The sequence below is a fragment of the Enhydra lutris genome, unplaced genomic scaffold (assembly GCF_002288905.1).
Source record: "Enhydra lutris kenyoni isolate GAN:26980312 unplaced genomic scaffold, ASM228890v2 scaffoldscaffold26, whole genome shotgun sequence".
NCBI classification, from domain to species: domain Eukaryota; kingdom Metazoa; phylum Chordata; class Mammalia; order Carnivora; family Mustelidae; genus Enhydra; species Enhydra lutris.
Window position 1 is genome coordinate 22,685,559 of NW_019154110.1, and position 16,118 is coordinate 22,701,676.

Consider the following 16,118-nt stretch of genomic DNA (forward strand, 5'->3'; position numbering starts at 1 on the left):
GAGGAGTGTAGTTTCATCTTCATTTTATCAAAGGAGAAATGAAGACAAGGAACCATGACTAGGACAATACTAGACAGCTAGTCTAGGGCATAACTCACATCAGGGAAAGCCCCAGAAGGAAGTTGACTCAACCTTATTTGTGACATCATGGTTTACATCATTCAGAAGTTTCTGCAGAAGTCTCTAGAGTGACCAGCTGGTTGACTTCCTGGAGTCATTTCCATTTGTTCAATCCCGAGGTGGGGGTGGGGGAGTTGGGGGTGGTGGTGAGAAAATGGAGTTTCTTTCTTATCATTCTATTAGGCAGATCTGAATGGAGGGAATTGAACCTAGATCATAAAGGGTTCCCAAATGCACACTGACCCCTTTCACAAAGTGCGTGGAAGGTTCAAGCAAGAAGCCAGGGCTCCAGACTGTTCAAACGAATGTTCCACCACCTTCCTCTCTCCATCTCCAGGTCACTGCCAAGACACTCTTGTTGACTAGTTAAGACAAGTGAAATCGACTGGTGGGCTCTACAATTCCCACTAGCCTGTTGGTTCCCCTTTTCCAGACGCTTAAAACAAAGGACCAGAAAGCCCAATTACCCAGTTTAAAATGAACAATGTCCCCAAGATAGGACAAGTTTATTTTTAATATTAAAGAGATTAACAATAGTTCTTATTATTCGGACTTATCCATAGTCAAACTCACCTGCTCAGAAAGTTGCAGACCCAGACAGTTTCTAACAAGTCCTACTAATCATTAAGAAAGGACTTACAATAAAGGTTATGTGCAGTTATGTGCACAGGAAAGATCAAAGAGTAGAAAATGCCAAACAGAGGTATCCAGAGAGAGAGAAGGCTTTCTGTGAGTGAAATACTTTGTGTCTATAGTTCAGGAATAAGATGCTTCTGCTGGGAGCTGAGAAGTCAAGATGAGAAACCTTTGGTATCCCAGTGGGATGTCAGAGTTCTCTGCGGTGGCATCTGTGGCTAGTTTAACGCAATCAGTGGGAGAGAGAGACCTGAGGAGGAGGTGGCAGAAATTCTCAACCTCTGCCCGACCACCAGCCGCACGGTTAAGACTGGGAACTGACAGTGAACACACTCAAGGCCTGACCTTGAAGGGCACTGGGACAACTTGGAAATGAACTGCTTAGTACTCAAGTCAAGCCTGTTGTGAAAGAAGGGCCAGCTCGGTTGCTTGTACAGGGCCCTTGTACTGGAGACCTGCAGAAGGCGGGGCACCAGCTGTGAGGATGGTGCAGCTAGTTATGGGATTTAAAAGGTAGTAACCCGCAAGGATGGAAGAGACAGCCCTCGCCACTACTCTGCAGATAATCACCATGACTCCGACTCCACCCGTAGGGCCCCAGGACTGATTAAATCCCCTAGGAATTTCATGTTAGGGAGGGATCGTGGGTCAGAGCTCTAAGTAGAAGCTATAGGTTCTACTCTATAAAAATCGATGCACAGTATAGACCCAGGCGTCTGGGACACTTAAAGAGTGTGGCAGAACACATGGTCTTCGAAGATCTGCTTCTCTGTTGCTGGGAAGCTCTTGTCACAGATTGGACAATTCAGACACAGAGTCTGCATGCGCTGCTGCTCCAACGTGTGATCGAAAATGTCATCAGCGAAGTCTGACTTGCAGGTGGGGCATCTCTTGATGGCGAGCTGGGAGAAGAGCGAAGGCGTCAGGACAGGTGTAAGCTCTCTGCGGCCGAGGCCAGGTCTCATGTTCTGTTACATCCTCAGCACGGGGCGTACCACTTGGCACATGGCAGGTGCTCAAGAAGTAGAGGGTGAATGAATGAAGTCACATTGGGAGACACTCACTGAGGCTTTCTCTACCCCAGGAGGGCAAGGACCTACACTTGTTACAGCGCTCAAAGAGCCTCCAGCCCAGAGGGGACAGCGGACACACCTTGCTGGGCTGCCTGCCTAGTTCACATCTGCTCCCTAGTTCTGGTGCCAACCTCGGCTCACAGGTGGAGGTCGCAGGAGCAGAAAGCTGAGGGGGCGAACTGGGCTTTCTTCTCCCCACCTCAACGGGCTCCCTCAGCTCAGGTTTGACCCAGCTGATCCAGGGGACTCCTGGAGTTATCGAAATGACCAGTCTCCCTATGGTTCTCCCACGAACTGGAGCAGGAAGGGGCACTTTTCAAGGATCTGATGTGGGCAGTCTCCGGATTCGCGTACTTACCAGGCCTGGGGCCGAACTTTCCTGGATACCTGAGGATCATAAAAAAGGTTTCATTCAATGAGAGAAATACCTCCCTGAATTCTCCACCTGTGATCTATTAGCTGGTTTCTGTAACTCCCTTCGTTTCCCTTTCTCCCCACTGCCTCTGACTCTTTCTCTCTCCTGTGTACCATTAACTGCTGATAGAAGGGATCTAGGTCAATGCTGAAGGGAAAAGAGGAAAAAATAATGAAGTGGGATTTTTGATAGCCATGTTTATACTACAGAATCAGGAAAACAAAAACAAACAAACAAAAAAACCCAACCTCTTTTCAGGATGGGCAAAATGAGATTTAAATTAAAAAAGTCACAATTTAGTAAGAATAAGAAAACAATCTGAGAATAGATTTTAAGACTGAAGCCACATAAACTGGTATTTTTAAATGAAAATGCTTAAAAATATTTTTAAAGAGAAAATAAATGTATACCCCTGCCTGCTGTAAAGATTTGACTGTGACTCTTAGAAGAAACATGACTGCTTTAAACTGTCCAAGACACGAGGTCTTCTACCACTTTTGGAGACAAAAGAGGAAAAGATCCCTGTTCCCTTGTCCCTGGCAAGAACAATCTGACCCTCCGTCCTTGAGTGACACGACTAGTTTTCATCCCCATCTCCTGTCCTCTAAACCACCCCGGGCTCTCTGTGGGGCACATTCCTGCTACCCTGGGTCAGGCCATCGAGAGGTTGCCCTAACTGCCCATTCCTGGGCGGCATACCCCACCTCTTACGCTTCCATTTCCAAACCTTAATTAGCTTCCTCAGCTTTGTATGTGTATATCTTCTACATAGACACATTTCTCTGATTTATATATTTGGAATATAGCCACGGGACTCAATTTGTGTCTGCTGCCTCTAGGCGAATGATCTGATTTGCGTCTTCTAGATTCAGATTTATTTCTCAATTAACACTTCTCGCCTGGCAATCTTTCTATTGGGTCCTCGGCTTCTGCCCAGCAAGTCTTAACAATGAGACTGGTCTTAATTAGCATCTCAGACCACTCAAAAAAAAAAAAAATTAGTGGGGGAAAGGGATGCAGGCAAGGGCCTTCTAGCTCAAATGGCAGTTGTCTTACCAGAATATGGGTTTCCATAGACAAGTCCTGGGTTTTGTCCAGCACCTCCTTGATCCGAAGTAGGCGCTTGATAGGGCAGAGAGTCAAAATCCAGACCCATGTAACTCAGCAATCTGCTGTTCTCCCTCTTCAAAAGCTAGGGAGAGAATGTTTAGAGAGACACATTGGAAGACAACAACAAAGGAGGGCCACAAGCAACTGGCTAGGGGATGCCCGTTACGGGTACTTCTCCATGAACAGTGTGGCACTGGAGAATCCCAGGAACCAACAAGTCATAAGTCTAAAGGGGAAGTAGCAGCCTCCATACTCGGAAGATCTGAGTTCTTTACATCTGAATTTAAGTGTATACTGAATTTTGTTTCGATTAATTGCAAAAAAGAATTTTAAGTCTCTAAATACATACCAACCGAGGTGGGGTACAAATGCTGTGTGCACAGATGAGGGGGGCGGGACCTATATTAAGGTCGAAGCTGCTGTACATTACTGAGAGCAAAATGCTTCTTTTTAGTCTCTTTCCTAGGACAATTGTCTTACACAATGGAATATTCACTGATACAATTTTCCCTTCTTCGTGTTTTATCCTTTCAAAGGGATATACCAACAGAGAGAGTGAAAGGAGGAAGGAAAGGGGGGGGATGAGAGAATGAGACAGAATAAGCTACAAGGAGGACAGACCGCATTTTAAAAGCTCTTAGAAAAAAAAGTTAGTAAACTGCCCCTTCACATCTTAAGAGGGCTTTACTATAGCTCTTAACAAAGCTTTCAAATATCAGCTCTTTTCCTCCCTGTTGCAAATTGTGTGTGTCCTCTTCCCTCCCTCCCACCACCCCCATCAGACTATTCCAGAAAATAGAGATTTCAAAGTCAAGCTCTGTTTATCTAAATCAAGAGGATGAGGATGACAGAAACAGACTCCTAAGGCCCCTACAATGCTGAAAGGCATTGGTATAGATGACATAATCAAAGCTAGAGATGATCACTTGGAGGCACAGCCCTTAGGCTTAGAGAGCGGGGAGAGCTGGAGAACCGTGGCAGGTGTAGATCTAGAAGCATAAGCCAGAGTGCTGGGACACCTGACTTTGATGCAAGGGCAGGAAAGTGCCTTTAAGTACTGCTTTTTTTTTTTTTTTAAGTTTTTATTTATTGTTTTTAATAATCTCTACACCTCATATGGGGCTCGAACTCACAACCCCGAGATCAAGAGTCACACACTCCTCCAACTGAGCCGGCCAGGCGCCCTGAGGTGCAGCTTCATTATTTGCTGCCATCATCCTCAATCAGCCAAGAATAGCTTGTGTCTAACCCACAGCAGAAGATAAATACTGCCTGGATGAATGAATGAATGAATGAATGAAGGGATGGATGAATGAGTGAGGGAACGAAGGCAGAGCATTTTATTAGGAGTGGACCACGGGTCCAGGGCAGGCACAGGCTGTCACTACTGCCCTGGTTTGGAAGCAGAAGAAAAGGAAAAAGTCACACTGAAGGAAAGGGGTCCCTCAGCTAGCCTAAAAATGACGTCAGATATTATTCCGCAAAGACAATACTTACAACAGGTGGGGAGTTAAGAGCAAAATGAATTAAGCTAGATCTTCCGTCAAGGTGTTCCTTTCAACCTGACTACTGCCAGGACAAACAAGTTTCAGTTATAGAACCAAGAGAGGGTTCGTGGTAGATGAGGACTAGATTAAATTTACTCATAGGAGCAATGGTTTCACCAGTCCCAGAAAGGGCTCTTTTACTTAACTTGTTAATCACATCTCTGGGTCACCCTCCTCCTGCTCCTTAAAATCTTGGGGTTTCTAGGGCCGTCCGGGTGGCTCAGTGAGTTAGGCAGCCGACTCTTGATTTCAGCTCAGGTCATGATCTCAGGGTCGGGAGATCGAGCCCTGCACTGGGCTCCGTGCTCAGTGTGCAGTCTGCTTAAGATTCTCTCTCTCCCTCTCCCTCTGCTCCTCCCCACCACATGCTCGCTCGTTCTCAAATAAATCAATTTTTAAACAGAACAAAACACCTCGGAGTTTCTACCCTGTTATACACACTCACATCGTTTTCTCTTTCCAATCTCTCTTTCTCTCTCTGCAGAACATTACATACAATCTTGTTCTCATTCAGTGTTTCTGACAGGCCCGAGTTCTCATCCTGTCAATAACAAAAACCGGTTAGGATTAGGCTCACATACTGTAATCTGGATCCAGGGCGGGGTATCACAGGGGCCTGCGGAGGGTATGGTTTCCCCATGCGGTGGGACTGAGGTGGGGAGAAGGCAGCTGGGGGGCGGAGGGCGCACGGTGGAGGTGATGCCGTGGTTTAACGAAATGCCTGAAGGCCTGGCCCGGCATCAGAGATGCTGATGTGAAAGTGACCAAAGAGGGGAAAAGTCATAAAGACGGACTTGGGAAAAGCCCCAAGACTGACTTATCAGAATTAGGGCTAACCGGAGCCCTATTTAATGGCACGCAACCATGGAAACAAGCATCTTGGTCTGGAATAAACACCTCACTCAATGTAGCGTGAGGGACTTAGGTTGATGGGACGCCCTCCCAGTGAGGACAGGCATCTGGACTCAAGGAACACTGAGGAACAAGGAACCTCGGAAGGCATTTATCCAAGGCTACAAGGACCCAGACTGAGGTCTCAGGCGTCCCGCTGTGACGGGCGGACCTAACTTCATAAACCCCACACTGGCAGGCACGCGTCCGTGCTTCCCATCTTCTACCTACAGACAGACACGTGCACATACCTCACAGACACACTTAAGCTAATCCTACTAGTTGTGTTTTTTTTTTTTCCAAGATTTTTTATTTGAACGCTGGTGCCCAAACTGCTGTGCGCTTCTAGCCGACCCTGAGGTAGGAACGCGAGAGGGGCTACCCGATGACAGGGCTGACTGCAGGCTCCCGGCTCCCCATCCCCATGGGCTCTTGCTGGCTCTTCGGGTCCTGCTTCACTTCCTCAAAAGGCAGAAATAAGAAAGGGCTATCTGAGTCTGCACAGAATCCTGCTCAATGGTTACCACAACCTTCCCTGAGACCCACGGCTGGACGGGGGCCTCTACTTCCGGGAACCCCCAGGCCGCACACTCCCATCCCTCTTTTTAAAAGGAAGAGAAGTGTTTCTCCTCAACGAGGGTGGGCAGTCCTCTGGGCTTTGGTCTAGGAACCGCAGACCTTCACACCCCTGGCTTCCTGGGCCCCCTGAGCTCTGGCACCTACCAGTTGCGCAGCCGCCCTGAGTTGCCTGATCTGCCTGTGGAGTCGTTGACACTCTTTGTACTTCTCTAAGAAACAGGCTTTCCCGGCCTCTACCTTTGCCTTTAGGCGCTCCACCTCTTGTACTAACTGCTCCTCCACTGCTGTTTTCTTGCTCCTAGGCGCCTGAAGCATAAGATACACAGTCCTCACAGTTAGGGGCGCTCTGGGTACGTGAGGAATAAAGAATCGAGCCCCTGGGTCTTGAAAAATAGGCCACAGAAACCCAGGAAATCCCTACCTGCCACAAGGAGGTTCAAACCTTTGAAGGGTGGCAGCTTATGTGAAACAGTGATTTCTCACTACAGCGGAGGCCACGAGCTGCGGTGTGCTGGCGGGGGCCAGGCCCGTGACGTCGCTGAGAGGCAGAGGTGAAGGCCACGGGGGCCGGTAGAGGCAGTGGGGGAGTGGAGAACATGGGGCCCGTCTAGAGGGAGCCGCAGCCACCCAGGCCGGGCGTCGCTGCTGTGTGGGAATGGGGGCTCTGGGCTGCCAGAGCCCCCCAAGTTTTCAAGAAGCTAGAAATAGGGACACCTGGGTGGCTCAGTTGGTTAAGCCGCTGCCTTCGGCTCAGGTCATGATCCCAGCGTCCTGGGATCGAGTCCCACATCGGGCTCCTCGCTCAGCGGGGAGCCTGCTTCTCCCTCTGCCTCTGCTGCCACTCTGCCTGCCTGTTCTCTCTCTCTCTCTCTGGCAAATAAATAAATAAAATCTTAAAAAAAAAAAAAGAAGCTAGAAATACACATTTTTTTAAAAATGGGAAGTGTTCCCATTTTTAGTTGTTGGCAACCGATTCGATTTTTGAAAAACACCATCTAGGCTAAATAACACGTTTCTCTGGGCCAAACTCAACCTGTGAGCAGCTGCTTTTCTAACTTTGTTCTCTTTTTCATGCGATAGTATCTAGTAGCTTACATATGGGAGGTACGCCTCAAGCTGACTGAATAATGGCCAAGGGAGTGAATATGACTTATCCCAACAGCTGGATATCCTCCAGACAGTAGGGTTTCTCATACCCTTGCAAAATTCAGAAAATGGGGCTTCCTGGCACCTGTCATCACCACAAGGCCTCTTTTCCAACAACCTATTCTAGAGATTTATCAATTAGGCTTTCATTACTACATTACTATAGCTCGGAAGAATTTAGAATGATAATTGCTAATACTATATTAATCGTTAACAAAAATTCTGATTGCTGTAATATTTTCTAACCGCAGAGCTTGACTTTATCATTGCCCCCATGATAAGAAAGGGGTAGGGGTGACTCTGGGTGATTCTTGGCTCAAGGCTCTACTTGACAACCTGTCACGAAGTACTTTCAATATCCCTCCGCCATTCATCACACAGTAGGAACGGCCACCTCTCCTTAGACGTTTTGCAAATGACAAATTCTCTGTCCTTCTGGGACGATGTCCAGTGGTATCCTTCCTGCCACCTGAAAACAGACCCATCCCTTCCTTCCCGCAGGCTCCCTCCCACGAAGCCATCCAAAGACAGACGTGCCGTTAACTGCTGCTGTTTCTTCTTGGCGGATGCTTCCTCCTGCTTCATCTCCTCTACTGTCTGCTCCAGCTTCTTCTGGTGCTCCCTCTGCACAAAAACAGATGTCAGGACCACTGCTGGGCCAGCACAGGCACGCGCACAGGAGCTAATGAGCAAGCAGCAGGCAGAGAGAGAAGCAAGTCTCTTCCTAGGTTTCTGAGAAGAGCCATGAGCTCCCTCATCTCAGACGGCTTCCTCTGAGACCTTTCCCACAGCCAGCAATGGTCGGCGCATGGGACAGAGTAAACAAAGCACCATGTACGTATTTTCTCACGAATGCCTAAAAATGTTGGTTCTGTTTGTGACTCTACCTGTTGAGCCAAAGTGAGAAGGAGCTGGCTATTCTCCTTCCTCAGATGTTTCAACTGCTCTGTCTTATCTTGATCTCCCTGCACGAGCTTCTCCATTTCTTTCTCTTGGGTTGACAGCTGGGCCTAAAGCAAAAACAGCGAATATAACCAAGATATAAAAGGAAGAAAACTAAACAGTAACAATGCTGTTTAATGTACACTCACACAAAGAAATGTGTACTCCTTGGCAACTCCTGACTGCCAAATATCCCTAGAACGCCCACTTTTCAGCTCTCGCTCACACCCTGCGCCTAAGACTCAAATAAGGAAAAGTCAACACACCCCTCTTTAAGGCACAGCTTCCTAAAACCAAGAGTGATTCAGCTGGTATCTGCTTTACATTCTAGTTTTTTTTTTTTTTTTCCCCATTCCAGGCTTTTGAGAAAGACTTTGAAGAGATTTTGTAGCTAAGAGAAAAAAGTTAGAAAAGCAGTGGTAGAGGTGACAGTGCTCCATCTTAAGAATTCATGATAAATATAAACTGAACGAATTATTCAGTTCTTGGGGGCCGGGACTTTAAGAGTAACGTATGAGTGTCGGGGGAGGGGGGTCCAGAATAGAAAACTTCGTGAACCTGCAGACTAGCGCTTTGACAGTTAGGCACCCCCACAGTGGAACTCACGGAGGAGCACGGGCAGGGAAAGATGATACACTTTGGCAAAGGTTTGGCACTACCCACCTGGAGCTGATCCACTCGGACTCCCATCTTCTCATTTTCTGAGGACATCTTCTGGTTTTGTTCTTTCAGTCTGTGGAGGAGAAGAGGACTGTGTGAGAGATATGCTGATTCCGGGTCAGATCCCCTGGGCCTTCAATGATTGAAGGCTGCCTTGGCCCTAAGGCTGTGGAATTAGTTTAAAATCCTTTCTTTCTGGGGCACCGGGGTGGCTCAGTGGGTTAAAGCCTCTGCCTTCAGCTCCAGTCATGATCTCAGGGTCCTGGGATCAAGCCCCGCATTGGGCTCTCTGCTCAGCGGGGAGCCTGCTTCCTCTTTTCTCTCTGCCTGCCTCTCTGCCTACTTGTGATCTGTCTGTCAAATAAATAAAATAAAATCTTTAAAAACAAAACAAAACACCAGCTTTAAAAAAAAAAATCCGTTCTTCTTTAGTCCTTTCTCAGCTTCCTGACCTCCAGCCACATGTACTGGACACTTCACATTAATACCTGAATTCAGGTTACTTCACCTTACCGTTCGGATACTAATGCTCCAACCTAGAATCGCACCTATCACTGCCATAACAGGAAGACTGTGTCTAACGAGCTCCGCAGATCTCATCTGTGACACCCGCGAACACAGCTGACCCCCCCCTCTGGGAATCACTCACTGGAGCAGCTCGTTTTCCCAGCGGTCCTTCTGCGCCTTCAGCTGCTGTTCCAGTTCCTTATTGGTGCCCTTTAGAGTTTCCAGCTCCTCCTGCAGATTGAGACATCAAAGGAACAGACCATTTCTAAGACACTTTTTAGTATCGAGGCCAGCGGACAAGTATTTACTGAGCATTTACTACATGTCAGGCCCTTATTCAATGTCATGACACGATGGTGAATGAAATATCCAAGGAAAGGGGTTTCCATATTAAACTGTTTTGAATCTGTTTTCTCCACGTAATGCATTCACCTTAATTTCTCTTCCACTGGAGCTTGTATTTGTCCATTAACTCATTAAACAAATATTTAACGAGTGCATATGAGGCACTATTCCTGCACTACGGACACAGCAGCAAATGAAATAAAGTGGGTTTTCTCTTGGAAAGGTGCTGGCCAAGAAATTCACAGATGCCACATATGTAATTCAAGTTTAGGAGCCACATTTTAAAAAGCAAAAAGAGGGGTGCCTGGGTGGCTCAGTGGGTTAAGCCTTTGCCTTCGGCTCAGGTCATGGTCTCAGGGTCCTGGGATCGAGCCCCACATTGGGCTCTCTGCTCAGCGGGGAGCCTGCTTCTCCCTCTCTCTCTGCCTGCCTCTCTACCTGCTTGTGATCTCTCTCTGTCAAATAAATACATAAAATCTTTAAAAATAAATAAATAGGGTGTCTGGGTGGCTCAGTGGTTAAGCCTCTGCCTTTGGGTCAGGTCGTGACCCCAGGGTCGTGGGATCAAGTCCCGCATCAGGCTCCCTGCAGGGAGCCTGCTTCTTCCTTTCCCTCTGCGCTCCCCCTCATTCTCTCTATCTCTCTCTCTCTCTCTCAAAAATAAATAAATAAAATTTAAATAAATAAATAAATAAATAAATAAAAATAAAAAGCAACAAGAAACATCTACGCTTAATTTTACTAATAGTAGGAGAACCTGGGTGGCTTAGTGGGTTAAGCCTCTGCCTTCGGCTCAGTTCATGATCTCAGGGTCCTGGGATCGAGCCCCACATCAGGCTCTCTGCTCAGCAGGGAGCCTGCTTCCTCCTCTCTCTCTCTCTCTACCTGCTTCTCTGCCTACTTGTGATCTCTGTCAAATAAATAAAATCTTTAAAAAAAAATTTTACTAATAGTCCATTTAACCCAATATATCTAAAATATTGTTTCAATATGTAAATAAGAGGGAAATATTTTAACTTTTTTCATAATACGTCTTCAAAATCCGATATACCCTTTATGCTTACGGCGCATCACAAGACGCCATGTTTCAAAAGTGTTGGAGAGCCACAGGCGGCTAGCAGCCCCGGCACTAGGGCTACACATTTGCTTTTTTTTTCCCAACTCCATTCTGCACCAAAGCCAGCCTCGTGCATCAATAACAACTCCCTGCTTTTAGCTCCAAGACTTATACATTTATCATCCTTTTAAAAAATAATTTAAAAAACTGTAGGAATATGTACATAAAATTTCCCACCTTCATCAACTTTAAGCCTACAGTTCAGCGGCATTAAGCACATTCACACTGTTGTACGACCGGCCCTATAACCACCCACAGAACTATTTTCATGTGTACAGCCAAAGCTCTGTCCTGTGATAACACTGACTCCCTGTTCTCCCCACCCACCCCTTCTCCCGGCAACTACCACTCTACTTCCTGTGTCTGTGAAGCTGGCTACTCCAGGTACCTCCTGAGTGGGATCACATGCTATTTGTTTCCCTGTGTCTGACCCATTTTGCCCAGCTAATGTCCTTGGTGTTCATCCATTTAGTAGCATGTGTCAGAACCTCTTTCCTTTTTATTTATTTATTTATTCTTTTTTTTTTTAAAGATTTTATTCATTTATTTGACAGAGAGAGATTCCAAGTAGACAGAGAGGCAGGCAGAGAGAGAGGAAGGGAAGCAGGCTCCCTGCTGAGCAGAGAGCTCGACGCGGGACTCGATCCCAGGACCCTGAGATCACGACCCGAGCCGAAGGCAGCGGCCTAACCCACTGAGCCACCCAGGCGCCCCCTCTTTCCTTTTTAAAGCTGAAGAACATTCTATTGTTATCTACACGCTAAACCACGTGTATCCTTCTATCCGTCACTGGACACCGGGGCTGCCTCCACCCGTTGGCTGTTGGGAAAGATGGTGTTATGAACATGGATGTATAGTCTCTCTTTCAGAAAACAAGTATCATCAATCCCTCTTTTACAGAAAGGGGAAGCTGAAGTTCAGAGATGTTAAAAAATTTCCCCTGTTTCATCAGACAGTAAGTGGGAGAACAAGTCTGTGTGACTCCAAAGACGGGGTTCGTAACCAGTGAATGGTCCTGGCTCTAAAACACATGGGTTTTCTTCCCCATTCTTGTTTTTAATTTTAATTCCTAAAAAACATGGATTTTAATATCAGAAAAGTCTGAGCTCAAATCCAAGCTCCTTTCAAAGTCATGAGCTGACTGTAACATTGGGCAAGTCACCGTGAGCAGCTGGGTGGTTTTAAGGATTAACTGAAGCGATCTGCTTAATTACAGTGCCTCACTAACAGTGCACATTAGTAGGTGCTGAATAAATACTGGCTTGTGTTATCATAACAACTAGTAGTAAGTCGGTAGGAGAGCTAACTCGAGAAGTCAGACCCTCTGATTCCTTGGCTAGAACCAGGCAGGTGAGCTGTAGGGCTCGTGGCCAGATACTGGTTCTTGACAGACAGACTGTGAATTACACCTCTGCCACCTGTTTGTTATCTAACTGCCTGGAAGAGGCCAGATCTGTAGCCTGGACCTGTTACCCACACTTCTCAACCAGCCCAGGGCTGAGGACATCACACAAGGCATTTGTGTGACAGCAACGTATAAAAAAACAGTCTGTCTGGGAGTCAAGAGAAGTGGGTCCCAGCCCAGCGTGATTATTAACCTGACCTCTTCCACTCTCCTTGGGGTCTCAGTTTGCTCACCTGTAGATCAAGGGCTCTACAGATGGTGACTGCCAAGGTTTGCATGTTCTGGAACTTCTAAGGTACGACCTCAGTGTAATTAGTTTATAGTCCCGAGAGAAGACTCTCTTCTTTAAAGCTCCTTGCATTATCAACTCTCAATTACCACCTGTTAACTGGAAGGATGTTTCAAAAGAGAAGTAGCAAAGAGTCTGGATAACCTGCAGCCTTGCTTTTATACTCTCTACTCTCTCGAGGTCCACAGTCTAGCGAACCAAAGCAAAGAGATTACATTCTACATAGGAACCAGGAAGCAGCAATCAGACTGCCTGGTTTGAATCCTGGCTCCTCACAGATTAGCTGTGTAAGGGATTATGTACCCTTCTAAGCCTCAGGTTACTCATCTGTAAAATCAGGGTAATAACAGTACCTAATCCAAAGTTTAAATAAAGTAATCCATATAAAAATTTTAACACGGTGCCTATTCAAAGATATTAGTATAGGGGAGTAAGATCACAGGCAAAAGAGAAGGTGGGGCTGGTAAGAGACACCATCCAGTTCTGACCTCTGTGGTCCAGGTTCATGTTTTTTGTTTGTCTGTTTGTTTTCAGGTTCGTGTTTCACTAGCAGCCATACCTCCTTCTTGTGGAGCTCAGCCTGCATGTCTGAGTTCTGCTGCTGGAGGCTGACGCAGCTGTCCTTCAGCTCCTGGTTTTCTTTGCGGAGCTCCTTATTGTGCTGCTCAATTTCTTCCACTTCACCCTACGAAAGAGCGTCCCATGAATTCATATTTGACCCTTTATAGCTTGATAAAATATTCAAGTCCCTCTAGTAGAACATTCCCATGGGCTGGGATGCTGAGGGTCTGGTGGATTCCCACTCATATGGCGACATCTGTGTCCCCTGAATGGGAGCACCTGCTCAGTATGTAGGGTAGGGGATAACGGAGGCACGTCTGTATAATTGCAACATTGAGCCTGTCATTACCAAGAAAGAAAGACAAACAAAATTAAGACCATAAAGAGTTAAAAGGAGGAATGACAGAAGAATGTAGATTTCTTCTTGCAAACACTTACTACTGTTTGTCTCTCCTAATGGACTTAGCTCCTAGAGGCCAAGACAGACAAGTGATTTAATTGATTCTTCACTGCCTACCACAGTGCTGGACAGAAAGAAGGTGTCCTGTGAAGTAAATGAGTTAGTAAATGGATCTAATACTCAGAGTAGGACGGGCTCTGTGTCAGAATGGAGAGATGGGGTGCCTGGGTGGCTCAGTCGGTTAAGCATCTGTCTTCGGACGGGGTCAAGATCTCAATCCCACATTGGGCTCTCTCCTCAGTGGGGAGTCTGCTTTTCTCCCTCCCTCATCCCCCACTTGTGTGCTCTCTGTTGAATAAATAAATAAAATCTTAAGAAAAAAAAATAAAGATAGAACTGAAAGATACAAAGCATATTTGGTGCGTCCCTCCCCAAAGAAGCTTATAATTTACTGTGGTGGTAATATGTGCAGATGACCAAAATTAAGCAACTGGCAAAGTTAAGGAAATAACTGAATGCCAACTGAGTTACAGCAGCTTTTGAGAAAGGAGGAACCATTTATTGTTGTGGTTCTTTTCAACGTTCCTAAGTTATTCCTGAGTAGGTTTGAGTGGGTACTGTATGCATTTCTCCCCATAGTATCTGTTAAGACATTTAATAAAGGCTTTATTGATCCCAATTCCACCCTATCCTGAAATTACTACCCTTACTGGCAGGAAAGGATGGGGGTGAGATGTTTACAGACCTGAGTGGTAACAACCAGGATGTCCTCCTCATTTTCTGGACGGAACTGGAAAGGGATGCTTGCTCCCCGGACCACACCATCCTGATCCACATAGCAGAACTGGTAATACTCATCATCCTTGGGCAGGTAATAAGCTGAAAATACAACATGATTTTTAATCCAAAATAAGGTCTGTTAAGAAAACTAAAAATCTGCCAGTCTTTTATCTGGCCCAGAAAGCTTCAGTTCAAGGGAATTAGTCTTAGCTACTGTCTTCAAACACCTTTGATCCAGGATTTTTCTCACCTTTGAACTGGACTTCCTGTTGTTTGGCTGATTCAGTGTTTAGGTCAACGGGCAAAGTGACCCACATGAAGGTGTAATACTCACGGGTTGTCTTCCACCCCACCTGCAATGACAGAAGGCTCTCACTCAGCATCTGACAGTGCTCCGGGGAAAACCCTTATTTGTGCAAGGTCTCCTCAAAAAGCACTTACTTTTCATTTGTTTATGTTGAAAATACAACAGAATGAGTCCCTTATGATACAACTAGGAATTGGCACACATGTGCACGCGTGTGCGCGCGCACGCACACACACACACACACACACACACACACACACACCATTCAGAATACCTGGCTCAGAAGGAAATGAAAACTGACATGACACCCAGGACGAGGGTTCCAAAAATTCTGTCACCACTTCAGACAGAGAACGGTGAGTGACTGGGGAAAACATTGAAGACAGTTCTGGGCTTGTGACTCTGATCCCACTACCTTCTCCCAACAGCGTTCTTAGGACTTCTTAATCAGAAAGCCCTTCTGACCCGCTGTCTCTGTGGGTCAGTCCTCTCCTGTGTCCAGGCCAGTCTTGTCACCCACACTGACCTGGTTATACTCATGCATTTTTAAAAATGCCGTTTTTGAATCATGTGCATGCAGGAGTGGAGGGGCAAAAGGGTTTTTAGATTATGAGGTAGGTCCCAGATAACAGACTCCAGTCTACAGACTTTTCGTCAGTGTTTTTCTTAATGCGAGCTTAATGAAGGCTTTTTGGTGACAGATACAACAATCTGGTGGTCACAGAGGCCTCTTCTAGGTCTTGAATAGGTAAGTCATGATATAAGGATACTGTAAAATATGCCTCAGAGCAGAAAGCTGGCTAAGTGGAAAATACTCTCAGTAAATGTGAAGAGGGGTAAAAGATGGCTCAAGCCATATCTAGAAGATAAGGGCACACCAGAGACTAGAAAGGGAGCCATCGTGTCTTCGAGGGGAGAGCACTCAGCAAATGAGAAGCGAAATTACATTTATTGCCATATTTTGACCCTGCCTGAGCCCAGTGGGAGGAACAAGAACTAAAAATAAATTCCATTTTTATATATGAAGGAATCAGTGCAGGGTTGAAAAGGCTACACTGAAAGTGCCTGAGAACATACCGGGGCATGTTTTAGTGTCTCATTAATACACACCCCATTGCTGTAAGCAGCTCACAGCCGCCGCGGCCTGTGGTGGTACAGGAAGCGGGAATTTTATGGAGTCTTCATTCACATCCTGGAGTTTCTTAATGCACTGTGACCAAAATATCATCTGGGAAGGCCCAAGAATTACTGCAGTGTTGGAGCAAGGAAACAGCTTCTGGCCACCTGC

At 46.3% G+C, this 16,118-nt stretch overlaps 1 protein-coding gene across 2 annotated transcripts in view; it reads right to left on the reverse strand.

Moving 5' to 3' along the window:
* Nucleotides 1-616: 616 nt before the first annotated feature.
* The window catches only part of LOC111151555 (calcium binding and coiled-coil domain 2), a 28,007-nt gene continuing 12,505 nt past the window's right edge, over nt 617-16,118 (reverse strand). The window contains exons 5-16 of one of the 2 annotated variants that reach the window (XM_022509622.1): nt 15,357-15,365; nt 14,774-14,876; nt 14,489-14,622; nt 13,342-13,467; nt 9,769-9,857; nt 9,123-9,192; nt 8,405-8,527; nt 8,055-8,141; nt 5,347-5,442; nt 3,301-3,436; nt 2,188-2,216; nt 617-1,658 (exon numbers count right to left, since the gene is read on the reverse strand). In XM_022509622.1, the coding sequence (XP_022365330.1) occupies nt 1,482-1,658; nt 2,188-2,216; nt 3,301-3,436; nt 5,347-5,442; nt 8,055-8,141; nt 8,405-8,527; nt 9,123-9,192; nt 9,769-9,857; nt 13,342-13,467; nt 14,489-14,622; nt 14,774-14,876; nt 15,357-15,365 (1,179 nt within the window). In that variant the 3' untranslated portion in view covers nt 617-1,481. The remainder of the gene's footprint in view (nt 1,659-2,187; nt 2,217-3,300; nt 3,437-5,346; nt 5,443-8,054; nt 8,142-8,404; nt 8,528-9,122; nt 9,193-9,768; nt 9,858-13,341; nt 13,468-14,488; nt 14,623-14,773; nt 14,877-15,356; nt 15,366-16,118) is intronic. The other variant, XM_022509621.1, reaches the window with a different exon arrangement.